Source organism: Schistocerca nitens, chromosome 4, assembly GCF_023898315.1.
Source record: "Schistocerca nitens isolate TAMUIC-IGC-003100 chromosome 4, iqSchNite1.1, whole genome shotgun sequence".
Classification (NCBI taxonomy): domain Eukaryota; kingdom Metazoa; phylum Arthropoda; class Insecta; order Orthoptera; family Acrididae; genus Schistocerca; species Schistocerca nitens.
The window spans coordinates 853,847,938-853,869,776 of NC_064617.1; the positions used below are offsets into that span (position 1 = coordinate 853,847,938).

The window sequence follows — 21,839 nt, forward strand, 5'->3', positions numbered from 1 at the left end:
GCTTGGATTGATTACAATACTAGTCTCATCAACAAAAAGAACTAATTCTGCTTCTTGGATATTAGCTGGAAGGTCATTCACCTATATGAGGAACTATAATGCTGGAAGGAGATAAGTGTTGTGCTGAAGCATTCAGTAGAGAAATACTACACAGATACTTAATTATTGGGCTCTGAACAGTGATATTATGCTAAACAATCATTATTAAGTGTTATAAGAAGCCTTAAAAAATATGAACCCACCCAAATTATTTCCACAAATATTGAGGCAACAGACAGTGGTGTAAAAACAAGGTTCTCAAACATCTCAAGGGGGATAAATAAATCATGAGAGTACACTATCACAGTATTTATCAGTTAATTCTTTAACATAATACAGATAGGTGGTAAAAGTCATAAAATTGAAATCTCACAATGAAGAGCAGCCTACCCCACTTTTACTTCCCAACAAGGAGCTACAGTAAACAAACAAGGAATCCCAGCTTAACTTCACAGCTACTTACCTTTGTTGATAGCGAAGATATTCTGTTAGATGTTGTGACAACACTACTCTCTAGAAATTTCATTGCTGAAAAATATGGCCACCGAGAATCCGAAACTATGCCAGGAGAGCCTCTTTTTATTTTCTGCAGTTTCCTAACTTCTTGAGAAAATTGGGTCTTTAAGTTATGACACTTTCTTTGTACCTCTTTCACTGACGTGTCGAATATTGACGAGATTTCGTTCAATGCACACATCTTCTTCATTCTATCCTTAAAGTCCCGGTTATGTACGTCCCAAATTTCGGGGTAGCTCTCCACGGCTTCAATAAAATTTTCTGTGTCCTGCTTCGTCCATTCTCGTTTCTCCAGTTCTGAAATTTGTTGGCATATAATACGTGAGATAGCTGCATAAAATTAAGTCACCACATTAAGGAAACTGTTAAATATGAGTGTTATGCAGACGACATACTTAATATAACTTGCACTTCCTACTTGCAGGAAATAGAAATAAATCCTAAAAGCTGCAAGTCACTTGCAGATAGCTCTTGCGTGGTGTTCATGTTCACACTGGAAGCGGAAAACGTGCAGCAAGCAACTTCCGCAATAAATTGCTACGGTCGCAAGTCGACTTGGCGATAAGTTTACACTCGCAACTCGCGCGGCAAGTTCCTCCGCGCAAGTAAATTGCTGCAATATGTTGCTAGTGTAAACCCAGCTATGAACGACACATTTGGAAGTTCTGCGATATGCCATCTTTGACTTTGTAATGTCAAAGAAGTTCATCACGACTCACGAGCTTAGGACGGTGCACGTTGTGTTGTGCTGCTGTGTTGTGTATGTGTAGTTTAAGACAATGGCGAAGTTCGATTTGACGTCGACGTTAGGACAGTATTTGGATAGACATTTAGTTTTTCCATTGTTAGAATTTGTGTCAGCGAAACAGGTAACAGGAAGCAAATGTGTAAATGGGTGATACTTGTGCCATATGTAAGTATTGTCTTCAGGTTATGTTGTCCCTTTACAGATTTACGATGAAACGGAACTTTTACAAGGGAAGCTGGACATTCTCAGCAAGACAAATATGGTAGATTACGCGATAGACATACGAAAGCAGTTGTATCCGGATCAAGATGTGCCAGAGGTAATATGAATTTCCGATGCCTCCCTTGGTTGTGAACGTCACTGTTACTTTTTCGCCGTACTTCTGAGTGTTTACATCACCACTGCAAGATCATCCATCAACTGCTCCGTGCGGCGCCAGTGTTTCTGTTCATACTTTATCATATTTGCAACCCTAGGCACTCTGTGTTGTTTCCAGAATTTATTCACTTAATGTTAATTCGAAATGCCCTAATACGACACCAGTTCTTACAAAGTGCAGCCTGTGGTTATTATCTAGGACAATGGAAAATAATTGTCTTGCACATAACTATTCTGTCAGCCTTTCGAAAATACTGTTCGTAATTTAATGAACTTGGAGGCTGCTCAGCACGCCGAGTCATGGTAATAAGTTAGCTGTTGGTGTGGTACTTAACACAGGTTCTCTGAAAAATCCTAATACTTGCATACGAAATGAATGTTCCGAACACGAGATTAAATCTGCCACAGTTCACTGTGGAATTGTTTTGTGGAAAATATTAAAATATTCGGTATGCATTCCAACTAGTTGGAACACAAAAGTGAGGTGCTTTGTGCAGGAAATCATAGACAAATAGGCTATGTTACTTGCATTGTGCCATATTTAATCTTAATACATTTGTTGCAAAGTATGTTTGGCAGTTGGCCTACTTGAACATTGTGTGAAAACGTCAACACTATGGTTTGGTCTTCAATGAGGATATTAAATGCATTGCAACCTTGTGTTAACAGTTTTAATCCTTAGCACTGAGACTCTTAATTAGAAAACCATTCAAATATTGGGCTGCACCATGATATGAGACCCCCTGAAATCTTGGTAGAGGTGACACTGATCTGTAGTGTATCCTGAGTGTTAGGTGAGATTGCAAAGTGATAATTAGTTCAAGAGTTGACAAAGCTAATGAATGTGAATGCTAAATAAAGTTTCTGGTAACAGATTGACTGGTAGTGTATCCTAATGTTTACGTTGACATCATATTTAATTCCACCACAAAAAATAAACCTGTAAGATAAATTGAGAAAATGTGTGCTAGGTAATGAACACAACTCCACATATTTTGATGAATGTTGTGTAGCCTATGTATATTGTACATGAAGTTCAAAAAAATTGTGGAATTACATGGAGTAAGTCAGTGTGATTTACTCTTCAAAACACTGTTCCAAATAAACTATAAGTTAACAGGTGATTTCGGGTCAACAGAAACGTCCGATCTTACTCGTCGGCTTTGACCCGTGACGTAAGCGTGTTGTGGTGTGTGACGTCATTACGGCGCGGAGTTTGGTTTGCGATTGTGGCGTGTTTGTAGATGTCTTGTTTTTATTTGTGGTGCTCTTTGGTGGTGTGTTTTTTAAGGGCTGTGGGTAAAATGTATAGACCGAAAGTGGTTAGTTAGGGTGGGCTGGGTAGGTGGGTGGGTGGTTTATTTTGTTGTATAGTGTTTGTGTGTTGTATTTTGGAGTTGTGGGGGAGGGGGTTGACGTTTGGGTGGGTTGGGTTTTTATTTTAGTTCAGTATTTTTTCGTTGGTGTGTGTGTGTGTGTGTGTGTGTGTGTGTGTGTGTGTGTGTGTGCATTTGTGTGTGATTGTGGTGGCCAATCTAGTTTGTGGAGCTGGAACTTTTTTGAGGTAAGTTCCGTTTTTTTTTTTTTTGTTATTTATGTATGTTTTGTGTATTGGGTATAGGTTGGAAACATCCGATCTCACGCGTCGGCTTTGATCCGTGACGTAAGGGACCTACACATTGATCTGTAGCGTAGCCCTGAATACGAGGTTAGGTTGGGAGTTTTCTTTTGGAATGCGGCCGCGGCAGCGGCCGCCTATGATTCGAAAATATTGATTTGACACTAATGAACATGTATACGTAATATGAAGCAATTTGATGAACATATTGATCTGTAGCGTAGCCCACTTGAGGTTAGGTTGGGAGTTTTTTTTTGGAATGCGGCCGCGGCAGCGGCCGCCTATGATTCGAAAATATTGATTTGACACTAATGAAGCCTGTGGGGGGATGGGGGGGCACTGCAGACTCCCCCCACCGCATAACGACACATGATGATCAAATTTTGAAAAAAAAAATGAAAAATTTTTTCCGTACCTGCTAAACTGCATAAGTGCCGATGTATGTAGGTGTAAGGGAAGCTTTCGTTTCTTACTTTTCTATTGGGGGATGTGATCGGTAGGTTCTGTTGAGCTATATAGGTTAAGGGAAGTGTCCGATTATGGATAGGAATGTGTTTTTTGGTATTTGGTCAGTTTTGTGATGTTGATTTATTTCGTTGTTTTGCGTGGTTTTGAATGGCGGTCGGTGGCTACATTTCTGTATATTTAGTTTCTCCCCACCCAAAAACCCCTAATTTCCCACGCTTGTCCCGTTACAGTCATTAGGCTTTTTGTGAAACTTGTGTATTTCAGTGTTTACAATACGTATGCGATGTTTTTATATCCGCCATATTGGAATTGTTTATAGTCGTTTCCGCGGTATTTGTGACGTCATGGGTCAAAGCCGACGGGTAAGATCGGACGCTTCTGTATTTCCGTGATTTCAGCTGAATGAACCAATACCAGATATTGGCTTTGTCTCATTAACATAATGATGATGTGGCAAGTGTCGTCATCAGTGTGCAAACAGAATGAGAATGGAACACTGAGTCTGTATTAGTTTTTAGAACGTAGCTTGTGCCTACACACTGATCTGAAGCATGACCCAAAACATAGTTAGGTTGGAAGATAACAGTTTGATTGTGAGCAGTGAAGCCTATCAAGCGCTTCATTTAATCCAACTACTTTCGTTTGGGAGCATGGTGGTATAAATAATTACCTTGACTGGCCATCTAAATTTGCATTTTCCGCAGTTCCCTTTGGAAAGTACATGGTTGATTTTCTTACGTACACAGTGCTTGAACTCTGTCTATAATGATTTCATTGTTATGGATTGTTAAACCCCATAACTATTTTTGTCATACAATAACAAAGTTAGGGCCAACAGAGGTGTCTGATTCCACCCATCTGGCTCACTGCTCCTCAGGAAGAATTTACAAACATGTTCAGTATTATTTGTGCTGTTCCACCACCACACACTGACATACCCTGGACTCTCTCAAATCTTCCAAATGACTGCACACTTGCATGGCTGATATAAAAGATTGCAAGCACAATTAAGTGCCACTCGCCTTCAAAATATCATGAATAGTTTCATTAATTGTCACACCAGCGGCTATCGCAACCATAAAGGATAAAGTAAATGGTCATAAATTTCAGCAGAATTAATATTCACCCTTGTGAAAAACTTTACTGTGGCATGTTGTGCAGTGACAATGCACTCTTTTTCACTCTGTTGCAGTTCTTGAATGGTTGGAGACTGCAACATACCCAGATCACACACTTCTCTCCAGACGCCTCTTCTCGTGTGAAGTGCAGACCTTGAACCCAACATGCATTTAGTAGTTGCTGATAAAAAAAAATAATAATTTTTATTTACACCTTGTTTAATTGCCGAAACTACTAATATAAATGGATCAGCAGTTTTAAATGTGTGAGAAGTTCAAGCTTCTTACAACACACAAGGAAAGTTATGTGGAGGGAAGGATTGAGCTGGGTTTGCTGCATATTCTCTGCATTCAGACACTTCAACAGAGAGAGAAAGAGAGGTGCACCCCACTGTTGCACAGCATTTCATAACAAAGTTAGGGCCAACAGAGGTGTCTGATTCCACCCATCTGCATTGACCTGTAACATAATGGCGTGATGTGTGTGATGTCATTATGGTGCGAAGTTTTTTGAGTTGGTTGTGTTTGTAGATGTTGTGTTGGTATTTGATGGTGCCCTGTGGTGGTGGGTGTGCTGGGTGGTGTGCCGAGTTTAACTTGTGGTATTGGGTTCATTTGAGTTTTGGTTGTCATCATGCTAACGTAGTTTTGAGTGTAGGTAGTTGGTGCGGTAACGTGGGTTGTGGAAGTGTGTTCAGTGAGTGATTAAGGTTCATTTTTGTTTATGTGTTTGTCGTTTTTGTTAGGTCCGATTAGTTTGGTGTGTGTTGTGCAGAAAGAAGTCTAATTTTTTTTTATTATGTATTTATTTTTATTTTTTTATGGGTATGGATATGACTGTGAAGTTCACAAGTATATCATTACATTTTGAGATGGGTGATGACATGATGATGTCTGTCGTACAGTTTCTGTAGATGTTTGGTCTTATTGCTGAATGTTGTGTGTCAGGTTTGTGGGTTAGTGTGCCATTGCCGGTGCGTGCATGTGTGTGTGCGTGCCTAGATGGTATTGCTGGCTTTTGTTGGCAAGTAAATTTTGTTTTGGTGGTAATTGTGATGTTTTATTTGTTTATTTATGGTAGGTCGGTTGTGTTATAATTAGTGTAGTGAATTTTTTAGTGAGATGTTATTGTGTCATTTTTGTTTTTGTTCACAATCCTTGGTGTATCTGTCATTTTGTATACATGGGAAATAGCCATTCCGCCATATTGATGTCGCCATGGGTCAAAGCAGATGGGTGGAGTCGGATGCTTCTGTAATACCCAAAGTTTTTCACAAAGGAGAATGTTAATGCTGTTGAAATTCATGACCTAAGATGAAGATGGTCCTTCACTGTCAAGAGTGAAGCTTTACACATATAGCAACAATTACATAGAACAGATTCCTACTAACCACATGGAGGAAGCACTGCAGAGAGGCACATTTAAAGTACATTTAATGGTAAATTGAGTTATCGGACAAAGTGTTTCCTAAGGCATAAAAAAAACACACACACCTGAATTCCTGCACACACGACTCAAACGCACTGTCATGTCAAGGTGCTGAGGGCCAAGCACGGTGAGCAGTAGTCTCAGCTGGAGTGATTAGTGGGAGGGGGAGACATAGCAGATGATTCTGTAATGCTGCCTGTGGGAATGTGCGCGGACAAGATGGTGTACTGTGAAGTTCACTTGAGGGGGCGGGGGCGACGGCGACAAACTGTGTGCCTGTGCACTACGTGGATTGCAGGTTTGGGGGGGGGGGTGAAGTAGGGGGAGAGAAGAGGATAAAGGCAGATGACGTGGAGTAGCGAAAGTTGGCAACTCTTCATGTGAGCTTCAGTCTCTCTCATTTTAACTTCAATGTACTAGGAAACTTCTGGTAGAATGTAACGAATTTAGGGGTAAAGGAGACCACTCACCGAATAGCAGAAGCACTGAATCGTTGATAGGCGCACACACAAAAGAGAAAAAAACTTGCTAGCTTTCTTGAGCCTGGGTACACACACACACACACACACACACACACACACACACACACACACACACACACACACACAAAACCTGCTTAGTGCTGGCTGGATGCACAATGCCGTAACTGCAGTTCAAGGGGGTGGCGGGCCTTGTACCAAGGGGGGTGGCTAGAGGGAGAGAGAGGCGGGAGGTAGGAAGAGGGGTTGAGGGTGAGTAGCTAGTGGCTTGTAGGGAGGCAGCTAGTTTACTGGCTGGGAATGTGAGAATGAGTCGTGGCATGTGTACGAGCTGGACATGCGATGCATGGTCTTGTACCCAGTGGGGGATGTGGAGACATGAGTTAGGAGGAGGTTATAGGACAGAGGAAGGAGAGACTGTTGGTTGGAGTGGGTTAACGGAGGTTGAGGCCAGAAGGGCTATGAGAGCATACGATATGTTAGAGATAAATCCCATCTGCGTAATTCAGAAAAGCTGGTGGTGGAGGGAGAGATACAGATGGCTCAAGTTCTCAAGCTGCCATTGAAATAGAGCATGTTGTGCCAATGGATGGTCACCTCTATTCTTTGCCTTTTTTGACAGTGGCCATTCATTCAGATGGGTACTTACATAAAAAAAACAGTGCAGTAATTGCAGCAGAGTTAATATATGACCTGGTTGGTTTCATAGGTGGCCCTGCCTCTGTTGTTGTAAGATAAACCTGTGACCAGACTGGAATAGCAAGTACTGTGCGGGTGGATTGGGCAGGTCTTGCAACTGGGTCTTCCACAGGGGCATGATCTCCGTGGCAATGGGTTAGGGATGGGCCGTGGTGTTTTGTAGATCAGATGGCAAATCTCTGAGCTAGGTTTTGGGGGGGGGGGGGGTGTCTGTCTGTGAAGGCTCTTGTCAGATCTTCAGCATACTGGGCAAGGGGGTTCTCATCAACACAAATATGCCATCCGGGGTCATTCCACTGAAAATCATCAGATTTTAGCCAAAGTAGGTTACATCATGGTTACAGATTTTAATGAAAATTTGTACAGTTAATGCCTGCACTAAAGTAAGTTTGTATTTCAGGTAGTGAAATTTGAAACACCCAGAAGGCTGAGCTAGGCTCTCCCAAAGTAACTTCTTTCCCCCCCCCCCCCCCCCCAAATAACATGCTATCATGTGTGACATCCTAGCTCCTATACTAAATCAGATACAGCGAAAAGGTTGGTCTCATTTGAAAGGTAACACCTCTCCATTGTAGGAGAAAGCAAGGATGTGTTGCTATGGTTCATGGTTTGAAAGTAATACCTAAACTAACAGCTACACAAGTTAGTACATTTTTGCAGGTTTCCAATATTTTTCATCCCATGTGAATTATTGTACTAAAACAATATTTGGTGTGTATAGAGAGGTGATAAGGCTGAATTCATAAAAAAAAAAAAATTGTTTGTGTTACTTGCATGCGCACATTGACTTTTTTTATTTTGAAAATTCTGAAATTGTCGAAAATCACTATTTGGGACCTCCCCAAATGCAGTGTGTGCAGGGTCACAGTGTGCTGAAAATTGCTTCATTATGTAGCTTGTATCTAAGTCTAATTACCCCCCTCCCTCCAAATATCTTTGTGTTACTCCAATGCATAACTTTTTTTACTATACTCTTTAACAGCGTGTATGTGTTGATAAGGGAAAGACTGAAGCGTCCGATCCTGCCCGTCTGCTTTGACCCATGACGTCACAAATATGGTGGAAACGACCATAAACCACGATTCCAATATGGCATATATCAAGTCGTTACATTCACATTATGAGGACAAAAATACATCGAAAAACAAACACACACACATTCCACAAAAAGCCTAATGACACTAACGGGACAAATGCGGGAAATAGGGGGGTTTTGGGTGAGGACAAACTAAATATAAACCCACGTGGAATGTTTCCCTCTATTATATCCATAAATATAAACAAATTTAGACACCCACCCCCATACAAAACAACGAAAAAAACCAACATTACAAAACTCCCCAAATACCACTAAATACAATATCATCTGGAATCGGACACTTCCCTTGATCTATATAGCTCAACAGCAGCTCCCAATCCCATAAATTGGGATCGAACACTTCCCTTGACCTGTTATCCTTACAACATCTCCACATACACATCCCTGGTCCGAGACGCCGGAACTTTAAGTAAGCCTCATTTCTTCACGACATACTGAACACTTCACGACTTCATCCAAAAATCCGAATAGTTGAAGAAATTTTATTAGAGACAAAGCACTGTCCCCCATCATTGCCGACAACCAAAAACTGTTGACCCTGTCAGTCATATCCATACCTACCAAAGATATAAAAAATCAATTTACCAAAATTCACACACGACGCCACAGTCACAAACTAAACCAAAAACATCACCTAACACACCACCAGAGAGCACCACCGATCGCATCAAAATGACACCTACAAACATGCCACTCTCACAAACTAAATTCCGCACCACCGTGACGTCACACACCACAACAGCCTTACGTCACGGGTCAAAGCCGACGGGTGGGATCGAACGCTTCGGTAAATATTGTAAATGCCACAGAATTTGACATAAGAGACTCATTATTCTGCAGCATAGTCAACCTGAATTAGAAATAATATGTTTCATATAGGAAGCACATGCATTGAAGATCGGTGCCTTTCCTCACTTGGACTGCAGAAAGTTGTTAAACAACTGGAGTATTTCAATTTCAATTGCCCTGTCCAGTGCATAAACACAATATTTGGTTGTAGAATGTTCCTGAGTTTCGCCCAGCTGACTTCATTGGTTAAAAAGTAAGCTTTAGCTGGTCCAGGTGGATGCAGATACTTCACCAAAACATCTCTGTCGTCTTCAGAGCAGTCCATAACAAAGGCAAGGTACAACTTAGAATCGTAGACACAAATAACGTAAGAAGACGGCGTGGTATCCTGCAATGATACTTCTTGGTATTGTACTGGAGACTGTTGTGCCTCTGCACTGTGTGTGAGATAACCCATATCATATCTCACGGAGCATGAAGTTCATTACATCTTAACATCATCATTTTAAGCAGGTATAAAGTGGTGGTACTGTCTTGCGTTTGGAATTGTTCTGCACTGAAAAAATCTTTCATTCAGTAGCATTGCACTGTTATTTTCAATGTCTTCTGAGGACACGTAGCATAACTGAATACCCTTTATCTCTTGCGATCCAAATTCAGAAAGTGCTTGTGCAGTGAGGACTGGGTGGAGAAGTTCTTGAAGACTCCTCCTGGCAGCCAGTCTTTTGACTGCCCCCACCCCCCGCCCAACTCCATCACAGGCACTCTTCCCATGGCTAGTGGCAAAGAAGTGCCACTCAACATCAATTCCGAAGTCCTCAGAATGTAGTGTCAGATTTTTAAATTTTTCTGGTTTTTATATTGAGCTGATGCTCCATCTGAAAAGTAACGAATTTTTCCTAAGTGTGGTATTGCATCTTTTATATGGGGAATAAATGTTTTCTGATAATAATATCCTGCAGCTGTTGAGTGAATGAGATAAATCGCTTATTATGCACATTGTCTTTACAGTTGATGATGCTGATCCTGATTTTGATAGGATGCGCCGTGGCCTGGGATTGCTGCCAGTGAAATACTTGTGCCGCATCTTGTACAATAAATGAGTAATTCTCAGAAAATCTCCAATCACAGTACACTCTGTTGGGCCAAGTGTTTCTTTCAGTGAAGTTAGATAACATGATTGTTATTTTGCTATAAAATGATGACTTTTCAGCAATTCCAGTTTGTTGCAAAAATTGTACATGAAATCAAGTATTTCCATCACCGATATCAATGTACACCAATCTGTTGTGATCCACTGCATATACTGGACATCTTCAGCCAAACAAAGTGCTTCTGATCATACAATGTAAACTTTCACGGCCGGTATTGTCTTCACTTAAAACTTCGCCGCTTTACCTCCGAGGATGTCTCCCGCAGTCGGAGATGAAACGTTAGGAGACAGTTTTATACTTCGACCACGGCCTATCAGCCCGGAAGTTTTAAGTGAAAAGTGCTTCTGATTCTGCAAGAAGAGCTGAAATACGTTGCACTCCAGGGCACTTATCACACTTTTATAACAGTCCTTGCTCTCTGTAGAGCAGACAATCTTCTCAAGTAAGTCTGTAGTTATCTTCTTAATAAGCTTGGCAACATCTAACATCAGCTTCTTGTTCTGGTGATAAATGCACACACACACACACACACACACACACACACACCATGGATTCCATGAGCATCTGCAAGTACACACCATTTGGGACGCAACTCTGCAGATTTCAAGAAACCAATTTTATAAGTGGAAAACTTCTCTTTGAAGGCTGCATACAGCTCCTTCAAATTCAGTAAAACAAGGTGATTCTGCTTGTGTTCTTTAACACCACATTCCGATCAGACAGAAACAAAGCATTTCATCCCTGGACACAAACAACTGTACTCATCATCTTCATAAAATGTACAAACAGCATGTTGTACAGTATCACATAAAGACTTACATCCATGATGCGTCACATCAGGCAAGATTCCTTGTTTTACCTTCAGAGGCGTGGCCTTCCGAATCAAATATTTTATATATCATTCTAACTGATAATTTAGTATTGGGTATATACTGGCAACTTACAATATCCTGTTGCAGTGCATGCTCTACAAAATGACATTCATGCCCACACGCACCATCTGGATTCTTCCCCCAGATAAGTTTCTCAGAACTCTGCAGGTGGGAACTAGCACTACATTAATTTCTTCTGTCTCATCTTTTCTTCACTGTAACAATTCTTTGCTTCACTCTGTTTTAGTTTTCTACATTTTTCATAGTCTTTCCCGTCTATTTTTCACCACCCCTTGCCCCTCCATTACGTACAATGCTCTTAGCTTCTCACTCTTATTAACTCGTGCACAATGTTGTAATAGTAATCTCTGTCTTCTGTATTACCCTGTCTTCCACCTTTTAGCTCTCAAGCTTTCAAATCTCTTCCGATGCAGTCCCCAACAATCATTCTTTCTTTCTCATCCTATACAGTAAGTCTCCCTTGACCCGCAGTTCTGGGAGACTTTCCCAAAATCCACCCCTTTTCCTAGACGTCTCCAGTTCGTTTCCTTCACTCTTTTTCCTTCCCCTTCATCTCTTCTGCCAGAAGGAGGAGCCACTGGCTCCAAAAGCTTGCCAGTTACACCAGTCTTTTATATGTGTGTGCTGCCACCACTTTGTGAGTAGACTTTTTATCCATCCAATTAAATAATTTTATCAATAATTGATTGTTTTCGTTGTTATATTAAACCATATAAAGAAACTTTTTGCTTCCTGTTCTGTAGATATGACTTAAACCACTCATATTCTGTTCCGTTTATACTGCAGAATTGTAATTTCTGTAACATAATGTCATGGTTCACGCAATCAAATGCTTTGGATAAGTCACAGAAAATTTCTGTTGGAGACATTTCACTATTTGAAGGTTCTATTATGTGGCAGTGAAATTGTTTATTGCTGTTTCAGTAGAACATCGTTTTTGAAATCCAAACTGTGATTTACTAAGTATCCCATTACTGTTGAGATGGCTAACCACTCTTGAGTACATTACATTCTCGGCGATTTTTGAAAATGCTGTAAGCAAGGATACTGACCAGTAATTATTGACGTCTGTGGTGTCCCCTTTTTTGTGTAGAGGCTTGACAATGGCATATTTTAACCTGTATGGGAAAGTACCTTGAGTTAGTGATACATTACAGATGTGACTCAGAACATCAGCTGTAATTGCTCCACATTGTTTTAATATCTTGTTAGAGATGTCATCTAATCCAACAGAAGATTTATTTATCAGAGATTTAGTGACTTTCCGTATTTCACAAGATGCTGTGAGATGAAAATTAATCTGACAAGGATTTCTCAAAACTGGCTCTTACATGTACTGCTTGGCTTGTTGTTTTGAACTTTTCCCACCAATTTTGCACCCACACTTAAGAAATGGTCGTTAAATACATTAGCTACTTGTGTACTGTTGGTTAAGATGGTCTCATTCTCTTTAATAGTAATACTACCTTCCCCAGTGGTTAATTTTCCTGTCTCTCTTCTGACATCATTCCATAGTGATTTGATTTTATTTTCCAAGTTATTGATTCCATCTCTAATATACATATTTTTTGATTTTCTGACAACTTTTCTCAGTATGTTACAATAATTTCTATAGTGTAAAATTACTTCTGGGTCTTTACTAATTCTTGCTCTGTCATAAAATTTTCTTTTTCTTTCTGAAGACACTTTAATATCTTTAGTAATACAAGGTTTCTTTGAAAACTGTTTGGCATTACATTTAGTAATTTTTTTGGGGCAACAATTTTCAAAAAGGGATATAAATTTATCAAGACATATGTTGCATTTATCATTGGTATTTGGCTCATTATATACATCTCCCCAATTATCGTTTAAGTGCTGTATAGATACCAGGTTGACCAGCCTTACACTTTTACTTCATGGTTTCTGAACTGCACACCATGATAAGTTTTGTAAGTTAATCAGATGTGCATCATGGTCTGAAAATCCATTTATCACAGGGAAAGCATGTGTTAGTTTTACTTCCTCTTGCTGCACAAGTACATTATCCGTTAGAGTGCTGCCGCGCAAAGTGGCCGCACGGTTTGAGGCGTCATGTCACAGACTGCATGGCCCCTCCCGCCAGAGGTTCGAGTCCTCGCACGGGTGTGTGTGCTGTTCTTAACATAGATTAGTTTAAGTTAATTTAACTAGTATGTAAGTCTAGGGACTGATGACCTAAGCAGTTTGATCCTTTAGGAATTCTCACAAATTTGAAGTTTTTGTTAGAGTGCTACTGTCTTGAGCTATACTTGTAGGGAAATTGATCGCTCATTCTAACTTATATGTCATTAATAATGCTCTAGTTTACCTTTCCTATCAGAATTGCTTAGAAAGTTTACATTGAAATCACCACTGATTAATAACTTCTTCTTTTCGTCTGACAGACAGCATAATAGGGAGTCAAACTTTTTTATGAATAGCTCCCAATCTCGTAATGGGGAGCTGTACACTGTTGCTAATATCTAGCTGTAGTTCACATACACAAACTTCAAAGTGCTGATCAACACAAAAGTTGCTTGCTTCTACAGTTTTGTACTTATAACCTTGTTTTGTGTAAATGGCAACTCCTCCTTTATCCGTGCTAGAACTGCACGTATAAGATGGTGTATTATACCCATTTATACTGACACATTGCATCCCCATGGTTATGTGGGGTTCAGGCAGACAAAGTATATCAATCTCATTCTTATTTTCAAGATCATCTAAACACACTAACAACTCATGTACTTTATTTTTTATTCCTCTGGTATTTTGATGAAGTAAATTGATACTACTATTAATTTATCCCCATTTAGTGTACATGTAGCTTCTTTTATTCTATGTTTCTTGAATGTTGTCTGTCTGGACTTCGGTGTTAACCTAAACAACCTGTCTACCTGGTCACATTAACCACAGGGATCATAGTAGAGAAGCTAACATATCTTTTCCCTTTCTAGTTGGGTGCAGGCCGTATGTAGTGTATCCTCACCTACCAATAGCATCAATTGGAACATCACTTATGTGAGATTTTGCCGGTGTCTGGAGCATCCTGTTCAGCTCAGTGTTAACATGCCTTACAACAGTGTTTACACAGGGCTAATCATATTACTAAGACCTCCACAAACCCCACATTTGTGTGCCCAGTTTCTGCTCCTATTTTGTCCAGGTCGCTCCTGATACTATTACTTGGATTCATAGCCAGGCTGTTTGCTGCTCCCCCAACTATAATTACCTGATCTTCCTTCTCAAAGTCCTTGCATAGCTGACCCAAGTTTTCTGTCACCTGGCTAAGGTTAGCACTTGGTTTCACAAAACTTGTGACCTGGTACCCTGCACTTAATTTCTCCTGAAGCTGCTGACCTACACCCCTCCCACGAATGCTATCTAGAAGCAGGATTCTTATTTTCCTATTCTGACTTGATCCCAACCTGTCTTTTTTTCTTTAAGCTAATATTGTGCTTAACCCTTCAGTAGGCGCGCCTTTCGTACTTCCATGAGTGGGCGCGTCGCAGCCTTTACACCGCAATTAGTATTACATTTTTAACCTGAGGAAAAATAATCTTTATATAATCGCCAGTTGCATTTTATTGGAGAAGACATAACATTACATGGCTCAATAAAAATAATCTTTTATTTATTTGTTGCCTTCACAATTGTCTATCATTGTCATTGTAATTTATAACAAGCCGATATCCTGTATTACCTTCATGGTTCTTTTAATTATATCACTTCATTGCACTGATTCACATGAAAAGAAAGTAACAAGGGAACACATTATGAAATGGAGCATTCATAAACTCCCACTCCTGTTTCAGATTGTGAATAAATTGGTTAACTTCCGTCTGCAGCTCACTTTCACATTGTACACATTTTGTATCGATGACACTACGTTTATTGCATACATTTTCCTTGCATTTCATACATGCTGTTGTGGTTCTGTTTTTTTGCCTGCCACATATGTAACAAATTCCAGGTTTTGTTGGCTTCTTGGTCTTCTCTTCATCGTGCCTATACTTGGTGAAGAAGGCGTGAATATAGTTGGGAAGTGTCTCAAGTAATGTTCGTTGATTCAAATGTTCTTCCATTAGGTTCAGAGCAAGATGTTTCAAAAAAATTCGTCTTCTTTCTTTATTATCAGGATTGTTGAATTTGAAAATAATGTTTGCGTTTATCCCAGAAATGTCTAGATATCTGTAGAAAAGTGCAAGTGGCCATCGTCGCGTTATTCTGGAAGTACTTTAGGATGAGCACATCTGATCTACAGTGTGTACTCCTCCTTCGGTAGCATTGTAGTCCAAATTCACTCTCGATTTCTTAGTCTCTTGATCTATTTCATTTGTTCTGTGCATTGTCGATAAAAAAAATAGACCATACAAAAATTGTTGTGAAAACCAAAGAGACATACTGGACTTCTCAAGTTTTATTTGCTTGGAATTCTTGAGGTATTTCTTCTTATTTTTTTCGTTGTTTCCAAGAAAGTCAAACCTTTGCCGAGGAGATTCTCAGCCACAGGGTAGCCAATTGTCAGTCGTAAGATCTCTGTTGGTTTTCTCAGTTGGTGTTACCAATCCAGATGGTGTCACTAATCTTTGTACAATGTCATCAGGCTTGTTAGAGTTCAGGTAGGGTCCTGGCATCTGCTTGCCACAGTAAATTTCAAAGTGTAGGGTGTAAAATCACACAGGTCATAAATCTTGATCCCATATTTTGCAGGCTTATTAGAGATATACTGAACAAATCTGCAGCATCATCTGGAAGGGTGCAACATCTCGTCAATAGTTACAAACTCGCTGGCATTGTAGTGAGCAAGGAAGTTGTTGACAAACAAGTCCCGAATAGGTGCTAGTTTGTCACTTTGTTGTTGGTTTATTTATTTATTTATTCCCCCCCACCCCCGAGTAACCAGGTCGTCGAACCTAAGAGTTTGAAGCAGAAAGCGCTTATAGCTGAAGAGAGCTTGTAAAATAATCATTCCTGTACCATATGCATCTCACGGTTCAGAGTAATCCGTGTGTCCTCCTTTCTTTACACCTATTAGATACAATGCACCTAAAAGAGCTTTTATCTCTGGTTTTGTGATGTCTCTGCAGTTGTTCTCTCAACTATTGAACTTAAGCTCTTTTACTATTCTAGATGTATCGGTTTGTATTTTCCACATTGTTGTCAATCTTCCCATCAGTAATAAATAGGTAAAATGCATCACTTTCTTTTTCGGTAATTTCAGCAGTTGCTTTTGGACCTGGCCTGCTCTCAGCCTTGGTTTTAGGAGAAGAAGGAAGTGGTTCACTTATCCAGATAGTTTCTTTATCTTCTCCTACATAAAATCGGTAATCATCTGTTTGTTTTCTCTTCTCTTCAACCAGATGGTCATCTGTTTCCTCTGTTGATTGTTCAAACCGAGCGGTTCTGGCGCTACAGTCTGGAACCGCGCGACCGCTACGGTCGCAGGTTCGAATCCTGCCTCGGGCATGGATGTGTGTGTTGTCCTTAGGTTAGTTAGGTTTAAGTAGTTCTAAGTTCTAGGGGACTTATGACGTCAGCAGTTGAGTCCCATAGTGCTCAGAGCCATTTGAACCATTTTTGATTGTTCAAAGTCATCACTGTGGTTTTCTTCTTCAATAACTTCCTCTTTTGACTCAGATTCACACGAATCTCACAATTCTTGTAATTCTACATCTGACAATTCTCGCAATACTTTCTCATAGTCTTCAGGACGTACAGTTAAGACGGTGCCTGTCAAATCCCTTCTTTTTCTCCATTTCCACAAGCGACCAAACTACTGAAAGCATGAATCACGCAAATGTACTAAGTGGTGACACCTGTTGAGAATAACAAATACGTATCTGGACTTGGACGCAACTGTAACGCTATCTAACTAACAGAAAACTAAATCTTGTGGCTAACTGCCACAGGCACACCCATCGAAGGGTTAAATCTACTTTCAACTACATCTGGAGTGATGTCCATTAACCCTGATTATAATACACACATCGTTGGCAGAGAGAGCAATTCCCACTTCTAGGACATACAATGATATATCTTTAATTTTTTTTATCTTTATAATTGTGTTACATACAAATAAAATTAAAGCTGTCATTGATTTGGATATGGTTGTGAATACCACTGTTGTTTATTAGGTGTTATTTTATTTGAGTTTGTACAGCTCTAACTTCTGTCACCGCCAGAGGGACAAAATTTGTATCTACAAAAGCAGTCTGTGTACCACTTGTGTTGCTTACAAATGCAAAGTGGTGTCAGAGGTGGAAATCATGTAAACTGCTGGGAAGAACTAACCTTGGCCTGCCAAGATATGAACCCTAAATGAATTCGTAGTGTGACACCTACTTGCTGAGCTGCCAAGTATCTTGTTCATGCAACTCCTATTTTTGATGCACTACTGTAGCATGAAATCTGTCATTATTGGGTATTATTTCCATTATTTCTATGAATATAATTGTCATTAAATGTGGTTGTAATTCAATGTTCTTTCATTGCAGTCCCTGAAACAGAAGAGAGCAGAGGTCGTTACACAGCTAGCAGTGATTCAGAAAGATGTGGCAGCGGTCCTGGAGATTATATCAAATGATGATGTAATGAACAAGATGGAGAATATTAGAGATCCCGAGGCATTTGTACAGAACCTCATTAAAGAACATAATGTGAGTGTTATTACTTGATTGCCAATGGTATTAATTCCTTTTTCTCCCCTTTTTCTCTCTAAGAAACTGAACAGCTTGAAACTGTTAGGATTCTTTTGGGGAAATGAATAATCCTTTACTCTATATATACCATCAGACCAGGCGCGGCTCGTGGTTTCTATACTGGGGAAGGCTGCGGTATTTATCGATCGGAGCCAACATAGACCTAGGGTTACGCTACAGATTAGTCTGACATAAACAACTAAGAATTCAGGGGGAGGGGGGTGGGCATATCACTCTCTACCCTTAATTTTACGTACTGTATCTTCTATAATCAGGTATTAAATATCATTAGAAGCTAACTTCGAGTTAAAATCTTTGGTTAGTATTTCTAAACGTCATCATTACATTTTCTGACACTTTGCAGCAAATCATATGAAAAGACGCATTTCGGAGAGATCTTTAATGCTATGAATGTTAACTTTGCGGCTGCTTAATATTTTAAGTGTTTTCAGTTCTAAACTTAAGGCGTTTATTGTGGTTTACCTCCAAAGCTCGAAGTTTACGAGTTCGCATGACGATACTGTGATGTTTTGGTGACGTTACAGGTCTTGTGCAAGTAAAACTCACTAAAATCTTGCAAAATACACTCCAAAAAAGAAACTTGCTAATATCATACGATATCAACAAAAGCAGTCAGCATCAGCAAGCAAGGAAAGTAAAGTAATGGGACAAATTTCGCGCGTTTTGTCCTCTAATCACTTATGAAACTGTCGCTAGATGGTGGCAGAAACAAAACAACTATGTAAAACATTATCAAAACAATAATAATAAACGTCGATTAATGACGCATCGAAGCGCAGTAGAGATGTGCAGCGACAGAGATTGGATAGCAAAGTTTCGGTCACTCTACATTCCTTTATTACATAGATAGTGGAACGTGAAAAAGTGTGGTGGTTGGTATGACACCCTTAGGCTGCAAGCTCTGAGCCTTCGGGTCGCCCATAAAGGGCAGTACTATGTAGAAGCCACGCCCCCAAACCGCTACTACATGCAGTTTACGGACGTTCCAAGGCGCAGCCTAAACACTACTAACCGTTCGTAAAACATCTATCGATACAAACAGTTCCAAAAACGTTGACCGTCGTTATTTTAATCGGAATGGGAATTATGCGAAATTCGTCCTGATAATTTAAATTATGTAATACGTTCCTGCGAAATTTACTTTAACATATATTTTGGGGCGGCTCCGCCTCAGAGCCTTTAATTACGAGCCGCGCCTGCATCAGACTGTAACTGTTGGATGACTGGTGATTTGCAATTCAACCAAAATGAACATCACCACACTTTGTGTCCTCATGCCTCTTTATTTTTCTTACCACCCTTATGCAACTTTCCATGAATTATTAAATACCAATTAACATTTCTCCAACCAATTAGTTCCCTAGGAGGAATCAACAAAGGGTGGTTTGCTGGGAACATATATCCTTTGTTCTTAGCATCCATTCACTGAAAAGCATGCTGACTAGCACTCAAATTTCTTCCCTCACTTCGTTTATTCCATATTTCCCCATTGTAACAAGGGGATATGACCAGATTCCTTCAGTAAAAGTTTTGTAGCTGTTGCTTGTTTTGGTCTGCAACAGATCACAGCATAGAAGTATTATATAGGGTTTCTCACAATTCCTATTACAGGCTTCTAGGGGTTGCAAGAAGGCTCGCTAGATAAAGTTTTGATAAGGAACCCATGTCCATAAATACACTCTCGGAAAATGAGAAACGAACACTGACACAAGTGAATAAGATCCACCATACTTGCACTGGACACTACGAGAAATCAGTGCATGCGATGATCAAACGCATAGCACTGCGGACACACCAGGAACCGTGTTATCGGTCATGGAATGTTGCTAACTGCACAGCAGTTTGTCACCGCCAGAGCCAGTGGCAGCCAGTTTGCCGTGGCATATGGAGCTGTGGTCTGGGGGTAGCGTCTTTGATTCATAATCAAAACGTCTTCGGTCCCGGGTTCGATCCCCACCAATGCCTAAATTTTGATAAATAATCAGCATTGGCGGCCGAAGACTTCCGGCATAAGAAGTCAGCCTCATTCTGCCAATGGCCTTGTCAAAGAGGGCAGAGGAGCGGATAGAGGTTCAGGGCACTCTCTTGTCCTAGGGGTGGGAAATTGCCCCTAAAGGCGGAAGAATCAGCAATGATCAACGACATGAGGATGCAGAAGGCAATGGAAACCACTGCATTAAAGACACGTAACGTGTATCCACAGGACATGTGGCCTGTAATTGAAGAAGTGTCATGATGATCTCTCCATTGGCAAAAGATTCCGGAATAGTCCCCCATTCGGATCTCCGGGAGGGGACTGCCAAGGGGGAGGTTACCATGAGAAAAATATTGAATAATCAACGAAAGGATAACATTCTACAAGTCGGGGCGTGGAGTGTCAGAAGCTTGAACGTGGTAGGGAAACTAGAAAATCTGAAAAGGGAAATGCAAAGGCTCAATCTAGATATAGTAGGGGTCAGTGAAGTGAAGTGGAAGGAAGACAAGGATTTCTGGTCAGATGAGTATCGGGTAATATCAACAGCAGCAGAAAATGGTGTAACAGGTGTAGGATTCGTTATGAATAGGAAGGTAGGGCAGAGGGTGTGTTACTGTGAACAGTTCAGTGACCGGGTTGTTCTAATCAGAATCGACAGCAGACCAACATTGACAATGATAGTTCAGGTATACATGCCGACGCCGCAAGCTGAAGATGAACAGATAGAGAAAGTGTGTGAGGATATTGAAAGGGTAATGCAGTATGTAAAGGGGGACGAAAATCTAATAGTCATGGGCGACTGGAATGCAGTTGTAGGGGAAGGAGTAGAAGAAAAGGTTACAGGAGAATATGGGCTTGGGACAAGGAATGAAAGAGGAGAAAGACTAATTGAGTTCTGTAACAAGTTTCAGCTAGTAATAGCGAATACCCTGTTCAAGAATCACAAGAGGAGGAGGTATACTTGGAAAAGGCCGGGAGATACGGGAAGATTTCAATTAGATTACATCATGGTCAGACAGAGATTCCGAAATCAGATACTGGACTGTAAGGCGTACCCAGGAGCAGATATAGACTCAGATCACAATGTAGTAGTGATGAAGAGTAGGCTGAAGTTCAAGACATTAGTCAGGAAGAATCAATACGCAAAGAAGTGGGATACGGAAGTACTAAGGAATGACGAGATACGTTTGAAGTTCTCTAACGCTATAGATACAGCAGTAAGGAATAGCGCAGTATGCAGTACAGTTGAAGAGGAATGGACATCTCTAAAAAGGGCCATCACAGAAGTTGGGAAGGAAAACATAGGTACAAAGGAGGTAGCTGCGAAGAAACCATGGGTAACAGAAGAAATACTTCAGTTGATTGATGAAAGGAGGAAGTACAAACATGTTCCGGGAAAATCAGGAATACAGAAATACAAGTCGCTGAGGAATGAAATAAATAGGAAGTGCAGGGAAGCTAAGACGAAATGGCTGCAGGAAAAATTTGAAGACATCGAAAAAGATATGATTGTCGGAAGGACAGACTCAGCATACAGGAAAGTCAAAACAACCTTTGGTGACATTAAAAGCAACGGTGGTAACATTAAGAGTGCAACGGGAATTCCACTGTTAAATGCAGAGGAGAGAGCAGAGAGGTGGAAAGAATACATTGAAAGCCTCTATGATGGTGAAGATTTGTCTGATGTGATAGAAGAAGAAATAGGAGTCGATTTA

General features: G+C 40.3%; 1 protein-coding gene across 1 annotated transcript in view; it reads left to right on the forward strand.

The window, feature by feature from the left end:
- The first annotated feature begins 1,252 nt into the window (after positions 1–1,252).
- LOC126253294 (eukaryotic translation initiation factor 3 subunit E) overlaps positions 1,253–21,839 on the forward strand; it is a 43,643-nt gene continuing 23,056 nt past the window's right edge. Inside the window, exons 1-3 of the mRNA XM_049954524.1 lie at positions 1,253–1,424; positions 1,506–1,622; positions 17,925–18,086. Coding sequence (XP_049810481.1) covers positions 1,335–1,424; positions 1,506–1,622; positions 17,925–18,086 — 369 coding nt within the window. The 5' untranslated portion in view covers positions 1,253–1,334. The remainder of the gene's footprint in view (positions 1,425–1,505; positions 1,623–17,924; positions 18,087–21,839) is intronic.